The sequence below is a fragment of the Mus caroli genome, chromosome 8 (genome assembly GCF_900094665.2).
Source record: "Mus caroli chromosome 8, CAROLI_EIJ_v1.1, whole genome shotgun sequence".
In the NCBI taxonomy this organism is placed as follows: domain Eukaryota; kingdom Metazoa; phylum Chordata; class Mammalia; order Rodentia; family Muridae; genus Mus; species Mus caroli.
In genome coordinates, this window is record NC_034577.1 from 80179266 (window position 1) to 80191406 (window position 12141).

Consider the following 12141-nt stretch of genomic DNA (forward strand, 5'->3'; position numbering starts at 1 on the left):
AGACCTCGCTCATCAGCTTGCATGGGACTGACAACCAAGGGGAAAAGAGGAACTTTAAATGCCCTAACACCACCCAGCACAGCCTTCTGGGAATGCCTCCATTAAGACTGTAGCTGACTAAGGGCTTATAAATCCCTGAGAGGGTACATCGGCTCCTACTGACACCGAGGGCTTTCCTAGCTCTTGTTCCCAGGACTCTGGTTCCCTTGTGATTGAAACCGGTCCCCAAGGGCAGAACACAAAGCACCGCAGGCAGGCCTCTTCCCGGATACCTGTCTCACCAGTCCCTAGAGGGAAATCAGAAGGTGTGGACGCCCTTCCCAGCCTGCCAGAGTGGGCGGGGTCTCTGGCTAGGTGGGTGGGGCGATGGGCAGGAGTAGATCACGGAGGGAGTCCTAGTGTGGAGTCAACACAAAACTGACGAGGGATCCCCACGCTGCAGCTGGCGGTGAGTGCTTGCTTTCTGGTTCTGTGGTCTGCGGGTGATCGGGGTAGGTGGATGTGTGGAAAGGAGGGTTTTCTCGCGGGGAGACCGAGGACTCCCGGGCGACAGCGCTTGGTTTTGTGGAGATCACGACCGTCACAAGTCCCATCGCCGGGACGCTGTTAACTGGCTCTGGAGCTGGCCTGGCTGAGCTCCTGAAAGGGATTCTGTTTCTCCTGGAAGCATCGATGGAGTAGATAGGCTGTAAAAGGAAAGGGATGTCTCGAGTGGAGCCACGGCAGGCTTCGGTAACTGAGAAGAGGGTATAGGGACCAAATTGAAGCCCCCAGGATCCTTTGAAGTCTGAGGCGAGGCTGTGATTTGGAGGTGGCTGGGACAATGGAGGGGAAACTTGCAGGTGAGGTCCTTACCCAGAGGGAGAAAACCCTGCTTTGGGTCTTAGCAGGAACTATTCCTGGTTCAGTTCCCCCCACCCCCTTCTCTCTAACTTCTGTGTCTTTTTCAGAGCCTGCAGGGTCCTGGCCTGGGGCAAGGACATTGGCTTTTCTGTATGTAATCTCACCCAGGGTTGATATCCTGCAGGGGAAAAGCCCCCTCTCCCATCTCTGCCCTCTTGGTGAAGACCAAAGAGTCAGCCCCATTGGCTCTGGTCTGTTCAGTCTGTTGTGAGGCCATTGGGGCTCCCAGTTTCTTGGCCACTTAATGCCAGTTGGCCTCCACATGCAGCTCCAAGCTGGCACTGGCTCCATCTTGTCCCCTCTTTCCCACCCAGGTCAGCATTGTAGGGTGGCCCAGTGAGCAGATGCTTACTGCTAACAAAGTGGCTTCTATAGCTGTTTGGCCTTGCAACTCTCTGGTTCCACAGCTACCCCTGCCCCCATGCTGTGTGGAACAAACACATCCTCAGCTCATGCAGACCCCATCTGTACACTGGGTGATGCACAGGGATATGGTGAATACATCATGCCAACACATGCCATCTCAGAGGATAGGAAGTACTGTGGGGAGAAAAAGCTGGGACAGGGCTTGGGGGCTACAGTTTTGCATAACATAGGACAGCACCTCTGAGAGAGTCACCACTGAGCAAAGTCTTAAAGAGGGGATAGGCAAGTCATGTGGGGGGCTAGAGAAAGCCCCCACTGTGTGTGTGTGTGTGTGTGTGTGTAGGGAGGGAGGGAGGAACTTATAGAAGCATGATGGACCAGAGCAGGCTTCCTTGTTCTGTGAGGAGCAGGCCAGGAGCTACAGCAGGGTGTAAATGGGGGGATGAATTGGAGGGCTGGGGGTGGGTGGTGGGCGGCAAGGAGGAAAGGGGTAGCAGCTGAGGTCTCTTGTATTGGGCTTGAGTTCGCCATAAAAGCTTTTGGCTTTCGCTTTGACTCTGATGGGAGCCATGAACAGATTAGGCTCCTGCTCTGACTTAAGGTTTGGCAGGGTTCATTGAGTTGTGAGGCTGAGTCTGCCTATGGAGGTTCATGGCAGATGAGGGAAACAAGAAGGGAGGCTATAGAGCTTACATCATGGCATAGAGAGAATCTGTGGCTTTCAGATTTGGAGTCTGTTGTTGAAGGTTGGATGGATAGTCTGTGATGCTGGAGAGAGGCAGCGCCAAGCACGACTCTGAGAGTTCGGGGCTGCCTTCGTCTGCGAGGGGAGCTGTTAGGAGGGAGAGCCGGTGATTGATTTTGTCTTTTGGAGATGTTGGTAGGTAACACCACATGATGTTGAATGGTGTCCAGTAACATTTCAGTCATCGTTATCTCACAGTTGAGAATTGGGCCTGTGGGCAGAGAAGCATCAGTGATTTGTACTTGGTGGCGGCGGTAGGGGGGTGGGGTGGGGGACTAGGAACCAGCCTTGGAGGCAGAATGGATAGAAAGAGCAGCTGGGAAGCGGGGAAGAATATCAGTGAAACCCTTCATGACTTCCAGAGAAGTGCTCCAGGGAGGAGGGTGACAGAAAGAAAGGCAGAGAACAGAACAAGTGGAAATCATGGTTTGTATTCTCTCTGGTAGTGGGTGTGGGAGGGGGTGAAGGAGATGGGGTGGATTTGGGAATGGCAGTTCAGGTCCAGACAAGGGAGGGCAGAAATGAAGGATGAATTAATCTGTTTGTTCTCTGATTGGAACTGGTTTCCTGGGGAGCAACTCAGACATGGAGCAGGAGAGGGATTAGTTAGTGCTCCAGGGAGAGCTTAGCCAGCCAGGACTAGGACAGCTCAGGTCGGAATTCTGCTCTCCTCTTGCTGCCTTCCTTCCTCTCCCGTCTGCTGGAGGCCTGGGGCACTGCAAAGGGATTTCAGCCCTTGAACAAAGTCCTCAGCTAGGAACTTCAGGAACACCAGGCTACCTATGATCCTGGATAGGAAGGAAGTGCTAAGAAACAGACATGGGCCCGGGGAGTAGGGGCCTTTGTAGATACCCTTGACCCTCTGTTTCAGAAAGGAAGTGACCCCCTTTGTTTGGGTTGCACCTTGCAGAGCCTAAGAGCGACTCCAACGTGGCACTAGCCTGGTAGAGAAGGCAAGGATGACAAAGCAGTGTGGTTAGCCTGGGGAGAGCAAGTCTGACCAGGAAGGAAGGTACAAGAACGAGATTCTGGGACTAACTAATGAAGAACTTCTTCAGCCTGTCAGGAGGACAGCCTCAAGCCCAGGTCTTTCCAGCTGTTTGGGATGAGATAGGGAGTTGGCCTTCTCAGAGGCAGGGGGCTGGCAGAATTGGTCTTTGGGGATATGTCTTGCTTTGTGTCTGCAGGAGTCTGGCAAGATGGGAATTTCCAGCTTCAATAGAAGACAGTACCGGACCACGTGGCTTTCCTGCCTCGCCCTGCCGGTGTCCACACTGCTGATGTCATTGCCTGGGTGTGGATGGTTTGGGTATCCGGCAGGCTCTTAACATATCTGGGGAGGGCTTCTGCTCTCTCACAGTTGTTTCTGTCTGGACAAGCATGTTTATTGGAGACACCTCACACCACCAGGGTCTTTGAGTGAAAGCCAGTGTAGATGTACCAGTTTTTGTGCCAGGACTGCCAAGAACGAGCAAGTTCTTCTGGGTGCTGGCCTGCCACCTCAGGCTTCCTGCTCAGGCTTTTGGGATTTCCCCTAGGGTGGGTTGGCCTGATCAGAGACTGCCTGTGCTATGCCTCTGGGATTTTGGCTCATTGTGCTTTGCAGAAGAAGGAAACAGTAAGTGTCTTACCCAGCCTCCTATAGGTAAAATGAGCCAGGCCACCCAATCTCAAATCTTTTCATTCTCCATAACTTCCTGGCTGCACCTCAGGCCTCGGGCAAGAGTGCTAACCTCACCTCTGTGCTTTTCTCTTAGTAGAAAGGGGCAGTGGTTACTTTTCTTGGGACCCAGGCAGGGGTGCTGGAGTAGCACCCTACCTCTGGCTGGTTTGCACAGTGGAGACTCAGTCCACGACTTGGCCCCAGCTCATGCTGCCCCTTGCTGTCATCTGCCTCTTTCCCATCCTTGGCTCCCCCTGGGCTGAGCACAGGGTACAGGTGACATGCTTGGCCAGTGAGGACTCTAAGCTCCACAGTAGGGAGACCTTCTCTCCTGAGCTGCCAGATACTCAGGTAGCTTCGCTGCCTTGCTTTTCCCCGTCCAGCCAGCCCCAGGCTTCCAGCCTGCATGTCCATAATGTGGTGTTGAGTTAGAGATTGAAGATAGCCCCATAGCATTCCAGCCCCGGCTTCTCTGGCTGGGCTTGGAGTTAACATCCCCAGGGCTTCTAGTGAGCCCAGTGCTTTGCCAGCATAGGGGTGTCAGACTGAGGGAGACCTAGCCTGCAGTGCGGGCCTGCTGTAGAGGAAGATATCAGAATCTAACAGGAAAGACCTGGGCTCCCCAGGCCATTTCCAGCTGCCCCCACCCCTTCTCCTCAGCATCTTAGAATGTCCCAGATTTTGAAAGGAAGTCTTTCTTCCGCTTCCTCCTTGCCTGTGCTCTTTCGCTTTCCTTTTCTCCAGGGGTACTGGCTGGTTTTGTGTCAATTTGACACAGGCTGGAGTTATCACAGAGAAAGGAGCTTCAGTTGGGGAAGTGCCTCCATGAGATCTAGCTGTAAGGCATTTTCTCAGTTAATGATCAAGGGGGAGGGCCCTGTGTGGGTGGTACCATCTCTGGGCTGGTAGTCTTGGGTTCTATAAGAAAGCAGGCTGAGCAAGCCAGGCACTGTAAGCAAGCCCGTAAGTAACATCCCTCCATGGCCTCTGCATCAGCTCCTGCTTCCTGACCTGCTTGAGTTCCAGTCCTGACATCTTTGGTGATCAACAGCAATGTGGAAGGTATAAGCTGAATAAACCCTTCCCTCCCCAACTGCTTCTTGGTCATGATATTTGTGCAGGGATAGAAACCCTGACCAAGAGCCGGGCGTGGTGGCACACGCCTTTAATCCCAGCACTTGGGAGGCCGAGGCAGGTGGATTTCTGAGTTTGAGGCCAGCCCGGTCTACAAAGTAAGTGAGTTCCAGGACAGCCAAGGCTACACAGAGAAACTCTGTCTCGAAAAAAAAAAAAAAAAAAAAAAAAAAAAAAAGAAAGAAACCCTGACTAAGACACTGGGCACTGCCCCAGGCCAGTGGCAGTTACAAACTGGCCTACGGAGATTTTCTTTGTCGCATAGGGATCTCAGTGCCTAACGCCTCTGATGGTCCCGTCCTCACCGAGCCCCCAGCACTCGGGTCTGAAGGCTGAGCTCCTGAAGACTGTGGCAGAGGGGCTGCATTCAGTGTGTGCTGCTGAATTCGTAGGAGGAAGCAAGGGCCTTTGGTCAAGGGTATGTGTGTGTGTGTGTGTGTGTGTATGTGTGTGTGTTTGTGTTGCTATCAATGAGTGGCATACCAATGGGCTCTGAACCAACTTTGTGTGCACCATGACATCCCATTCCACCAGGATTGGCATCTTTACAGCAATCCCCAGATCTATCCATGGAACATAAAGAGTTATGTACAGAGGCAGGGCTCCGGGGATAACCAAAGAGACAAAGGCTTGTGTCAGGCAAGGAGTCCCACTCCTTGGGTTCAAACCCTAGCCCTATCTTTCCCAGCTATAAGTACTACAAAATCCCTTTCCCATGTGCCTCAGTTTCCCTTTTTGTAGATGGGAATGGCCACAGCCTCTGCTTTCTAGCAGTTGGGAGTGGGGAAGGAAATCTTTCAGTAAGGCACTGAGGGTGCACTTAATGGATCCAGTGGTCCCAAAGGTGTATGAGAGATCATGCTCTCTGGTGGAACTCGTCACCCTGCCTAGGAGGGAACTGATCCACAGAAGCTGGCTTCTCCTGACAGTTCTGCACTGTAGCAAGAGTACGGGAGCCCAGGGACTCGAGGATTTACATATCTGGCTGTTTTAAACTCATGGCAACTGCAGCTAGCTTTTGATATCCCAGGGTTTCACTTTGGGGACAGTGCCTGAGTACTCCTGGCTCACTTGGAGTTTGCATACGTTGCTCCCTACAGTCCCAGCCTGGCTTCTAGAGAAGTCATTTCCTGACCTCTGACCTCCCCTGCTCTCTTACAGGTTGTGACATGTGCTCACAGGAAGAGTTCCAGGCACAGAGGAGCCAGCTGGTGGCACTGCTGGTCTCAGGGTCCTTGGAGGGCTTTGAGAGCATCTTAGACTGGCTGCTGTCTTGGGATGTGCTCTCCAGGGAGGACTATGAGGGCCTCAGCCTCCCTGGCCAACCTCTCTCCCATTCTGCCAGGCGTCTGCTGGACACAGTCTGGAACAAGGGTGTTTGGGGCTGTCAGAAGCTCCTCGAAGCTGTGCAGGAGGCACAGGCCAACAGTCATACCTTTGAACTGCACGGGTCCTGGGACACTCACTCCCTTCATCCAACCAGAGACCTGCAGAGTCACCGGCCAGCCATTGTGAGGAGACTCTACAACCATGTAGAAGCCATGCTGGAGCTGGCAAGGGAGGGGGGGTTTCTGAACCAGTACGAGTGTGAGGAGATCAGGCTGCCAATCTTCACGTCATCTCAGAGGGTAAGCCATGGCCTGTGTCAGCAGGATCCACAGGAGGAGGACGCTCAGCCACGAAGACTGTGACTCTTGTTGAGTCAGCCCCATGGAATAATGCAGTTGGTGGGATTTCCTGTGCACAGTGGGCCAGGCAGGTCAGAGTTGCTGTGGCAGCCCAGGGCTTGGCCTCAGTTGCCAGAATGATGCAGTTCAAGGCCAGTTCGGTGTGACAGGATGTTTCTGAACATCCCAAGAGCACATGTCAAGCTCTTCATCTGTTCCTTCCCCTTTCTTTTCTTTTTCTTGTTTGCAGTGCTGAGGCTTCTTGCTCTTCCCCAGCCTTAACCTCTACCCTTCTTTTCTCCCATCTCACTTTTCTCCTCTGCAGGATACTGTTAATCTCTGATGTTCAAGGTTTTGGGGGAGAGCTCCCTGATCACCCATATATCAATTAGAGATGTGTCTGGGAAGCCCTGTTATCATCACCCCTGGCTGCTGTCATGTCGTGCTGAGTGGCTCTCTGTACTTGCAGACTTTTATTGGTATCTGCTTCAAATCAACAGCTCAGTGGAGAGTAATTCTGCATTATGTTAAATCTGAATTTAATTGTGTAGCCCACTGTGTGCCAATATAGTTTAAATGCCCACCTAGGATTTCAGATATGAAATTGGATTAGAACTGGCACCCGAAATGCAAGGATTCAACAGAAACCACATGGACAGAAAAGTATTGCTGAGTATCTCCGAAACTTCTATTTTCCTGTAAATAGAGGTCCTCAGGCTGCCTGTGAAACATGGAAAATGGTAGCATCCATTCTACTTCAGTTTCAGGAGATCAGCGGGTGTTGGCCTTGACTCGTTTGTTCATGTGGTAGGTGTTTGATGAGTCCTTGTCGATGAAATAAGTGAGTTGTTAGGAACATGTCAGGGTGAGGATGAGCAAGTTGGACTTCAGGTGAACTAGGGTCAACTTCCCTGGGCAGATGAAATGAGCATCTTTGAGTTCATTGTTGCCCTCGTGCTGCTTGAGGTGGGTAGGTCTTCACAGAACACGCACAGTCTTCTCATTCCTGCACACTCGGGCCCAAAGGTATGGCCCCTGTGTCCCTTCCATTAGCATTCAAAAGCACATATTAATAAATCCTCAGAGCCTCCTGTGACCAGTAGTGGGGATAGAACCAGCCCACCCACTCATGTGAAATTGTAATTCATCACCTTTGATCTAGTGTTCACCAGTGTTCCAGGGAGGGATTCTCTAATGGGTTTGAGGAGGGAAGCTTAGGCCCTATAGAAAATGGGAGTATTAATATCAAAAGAATCTAGACTGTCCAAGAAAAGAAACTGGGATAACTTACAGGCCAAAGAAGCAACCAGTGGATGCCTGTAGATACCCAGAAAGAAACCGAAAGAACATGATGTAACCCAGGTCCATTGGCGGCAGCAGGACCGAGGGGGCTATAACCTACTGGAAAGAAGAAAGGCGGGATGGCAAAGACTCCATCCCAAGAAAGAATGAAGTGAGGCCAGATGCCTTTAATCCAGCACTCTGTGAGTTTCAGGCCAGCTAAGACTACATAGTTAGAGCCTCTGTCAAAAGGAAAGAAAAGACAGAAGGAAGGGCAGATGGACAGACAGAAGGACTAAGTAGACAGCAAAAGACAACACTGAAGATGAAGGAGTGAGCTGAGGGATAGGACAGTGGGTAACAGATCTGAGGATTTAGAGATGACAGAGGGGCCCCACAGCTTGAAGTTAAGTGATTAGAATCTCCCTTGTCTTTGTTCCCTTCAGCTCTGGAGTCTTGGGATCTCTAGCTTTCTTTCCCTCAGTGGCTCAATTTCTGACTCAGTGTAGATAGTATTTATGGTATATCCAGCTAACATGTCCCTAGCATTGACCTTTTAATTTCTTTATAGAGGTGGCTCTCATTGCTTGAAGGTTGGGAACTGAAAACACAGAAGGAAGCAGAATTCGAGTTAAAGTGCCTTCTTTCCCCTGCTTTCTGAGCATGTACAGGGAAAGTGTGCACTTGGCACTGGCAAAGTGTTCTCTCTAGTGGCACAGCTAAGCCTTGCTTCATTCATCCAGTGGTGAAGAGTGTGTTTGTTGAAAATGAAGAACATATTGCCCATTAAAGAAGGGTTGGCTAGGAACTGGATCTCTGTCTGTTTCTTTCCAAGGAGTATACACTTCCCTTTGTGTCATAAGATGTGAGAGCTTTGTGTAGTTTTGCTCAGTTGGGGATAACAGTTGTTGGGAAACCTCAGGCTGGTAACACCAACTGTGATGCCAGCTGTCCGTGTGACTCATGCAGATGCTAAAGCCAATGGGACTGAGGTAGCAGCGTGAGCTCTGACTTGCTTGCTTTGTCATAGAACCACTAAGACAGTTTTATATTGGGAAAAGTACCAAGCCTACAAAATAGTGTATAAATTTCCTATGTCTAGGGTAAAAACTTCCCCACATCCAGATGAAGAAACTACCTTATTGATACCCTATCCTTCACATGTAACCAGTAGAGGCAAGCAATGATCTAACTTGTCTGTTAACCATTCTGTTGCTTTTCTTTATGGTTTCTATGCCTTTTGCAAGAAATTTCCAAAAAGTGTATTTAATGAAAGGAAAGGAAGAAAGGAAGGAAGAAAGAAAGAAAGAAAGAAAGAAACAAACAAACTAACTAAGAAAAAAAAAAACAAAATAAGCATACTTTTGTCAGGAAACAGAAGTATTATCTTTTCTTCTTAGATGGAAACTCCCAGGACTAGGGATATGGCCTGGCTTCTCGTTCCTTGGGAGTCTGTTAGGGACCTCCTAGTAGGCCAATGACAATGTCATTGATGAGTCTGGGGAAATCCTGGGCTTGTTCAATCTGGAGCATCAGGCAGAGCTGGTGTGAGCAAATGGGAGGAATGTCACTGGGAATGTGGTTTGAGGAAGTGGGGCATGCAGCCCAGTCTACTCTAAGCTCATTAAAGCTGATTCTGACTCCCAGGACTAGGTCAAGGGTACACAGTTCTATGAATGACACCATTGTCCTTCCCTGACATAGGCTGGTTTACTCCATTTTGGTAGACCATATATTCTCTCTTCTATTTTTTAGACAATTTAGGAATTGAATTTAGGAATTGAGTGTCTAAAGCTTCCCTCATAGTTGATTGACAGTTTGACTGGGTATAAAATCCTGTGGAGCATCTATAATTCCAGCTTCCTGGAAGGCTAAGCAGGCATATAGAAAATGTAAGGGTTATGTATACTACAGAGTGAGTGAGTTTAAGGATGGTCTAGTCAGTTTGGTGAGACCATGACTGAAAGTAAAAAGAGCTCTGGAGCTAAACCTGAGTGGTAGAAAGCTAGTGTGTGTGTCACCCTAAGTTTTATCCCCAACACTGCATACAATCAAATAAGTATACATTCTGGCCATCATTTTCCTTCAGAATTTTCATGGCATTACTCCATTATCTTCCCTGTTTAGGGGTTGCACTGAGACTTCAAAGACCATTTGCTATTTCTTTCTTACACCTGTTAAAGTTTCTTTTAAGTTCATAATATGCTGAAATTTGTAATCATTACCTTGGGGACTGGGCATTCAAGAGGCCATTTGAATCTAGAAACTTGCATCTTGGTGCTTGAGAAATTTCACTGATGGGTCTACTGATGATTTTTCGTTGTTGTTCCTTTTCTTCTCTCTTTATGGAATTGCAGCTGCTTGAATGCTGGAATTTCTGGATGAATCCTCCAGTTGTCTTCTGTTTACCATTGTTGTGCATCCTGCTACTGTTGTTTTTGAGACAGGATCTTATACTGTAGCCCAGACTAGCCTGGAGCTCTTATGTAGCACAAGTTAGCCTCAGATTTGGGGCAATCCTCCCTCTTTAGCCTCTCAAGTACTGAGATTACAGGCGTAATCCACCACAGCTACCTTTTGCTGTTTTCTGTATGGTATTTTAAACCCTGAACTCTTGAGGTTTCCATCTCTGCTTTAACACCTGCAGCATGTAAAAGCTATTTTTACTGTTTCTTTATTACAGCGACTTGTTCTTGTTTTAGGGAATGTAATCTTTAATGTAGACAAGATGATATTAATGGCTGTTTTTTATTTATATGATTAGTTGCATTGTTTGATTCATTTTATATATATATATATATATATATATATATATATATATATCCATTTCTGTGCTAGTGTTGGAACCCAGAGCATTCACATGCTAAACAATCATTCTACCACTGTGTGACATCACTCACTCCTTGTATAAACCTTTGAACCTTCAAGTTACCATCCCTTCTCTATTAATTTGGCTCCAATCTCCCATTTTGACACTTTCTTTGGGCATAGGTAAACCTTGGTTATTATTAAAAAGACAGATTTTGAGATATCCTGAGCAACCAGGTGAAACCTGTCTACATGACTTTCACCGTAGATGGTTAGACAATGGTACTGTATATAGTAGTTTATTTCTGTAGAATTTTTCTCATGGGTTTACCAGCTTCTTCAGATAGAAAGCCTCCTGCCTGTGGTAAAGGTATGATTGTAGAGGTCTGGGAACCTGGAGGATGAGTGAACTGGGTAGTGGAAAGGTAACCTTGGCATATATTTTACACATAGTCATTTAAACTCTGGCTTTGGGGTATGGCAACCACTCTCTAGTTGTGCCTGGATTCTCCCAGTCCTGGGATCCTTTTTCATCCTTTCAGAATGCAGATCTCTGGGCATTATGACAGGCAGGGACAGTGAGTGGCTGGCTCATGCTTTGGAGTGTGGAAGAAAGCCTGGTTATCTCTGTCATAAATTCTTTGACTTGTTCCTTGTCTTCATTGTCTTCTTGTGTAACAGACATACTTGATGCTGCCATGCAGAGCTCTTGGCAGACTGTAAGGTACATATGACATGATTTTCAACAGCAACATTTTGGTCTTAGGACTTAGCCTTCAGAAGTCTTCTACCATCCATCCATGTGTCCATCCATCTATCCATCTGTTCATCTGTCCACCCACCCACCTACCCACCTATCCATTCATCTATCTACCCATCTATCCCACATCCATCCATCCATCCATCCATCCATCCACCCATCCATTCATTTATCCACCCATCCATTCATCCATTCACCCGTCTATCTACCATCCATCCATCCATCCATCCATCCATCCACCCATCAATCCATCTGTTTGTCCATCTGTCCACCCACCCACCCATTCATTGACTCATGTATCCAACCATCCACCCACCCACCTGTCCATCCATCCATCCATCCATCCATCCATCCATCCATCCATCCATCCGTTTGCCTGTCTGTCTATCTGTCTGTTTGTCTAGCAGGAGTCCTTTTATACTGCCTCTGTCATCGGGACTAAATCAGTGAATACAACAGAAAACCTTGTTATGATGTTCACACCTCAGCGGGATAGATCATAGCAGAAGCAAGCAGATTGCAGAGTTTGGAAGGTACCCTGTGCAGTGGAAGATTAATAAACGAGTGGATCTGTCTGTTGAGAGTCCCCAGGGTGTGAAGTAGTGACTTCACCTTCCTGAAAGGTTGTTAGAGTATTCTCAGTGAGAAGATAGGAGCTGGGCAAAGACTAAAGTGGGTGAGAGAATTAGCCAGCCAGCAGTAGGGTTTAGCACTCTACCCAGAGATGCTGTCAGAGCAAAGTCCTGAAGTCGAAGCATACTGGGCATGCTCATTAAATGAGAGGGAGGTCAATGCTAAGTGGAGCATTCAAGGA

At 48.5% G+C, this 12141-nt stretch overlaps 1 protein-coding gene across 1 annotated transcript in view; it reads left to right on the plus strand.

The window, feature by feature from the left end:
* Nucleotides 1-386: 386 nt before the first annotated feature.
* Nod2 (nucleotide binding oligomerization domain containing 2) overlaps nt 387-12141 on the plus strand; it is a 39652-nt gene continuing 27897 nt past the window's right edge. Inside the window, exons 1-2 of the mRNA XM_021170890.2 lie at nt 387-448; nt 5973-6439. Coding sequence (XP_021026549.1) covers nt 5981-6439 — 459 coding nt within the window. The 5' untranslated portion in view covers nt 387-448; nt 5973-5980. The remainder of the gene's footprint in view (nt 449-5972; nt 6440-12141) is intronic.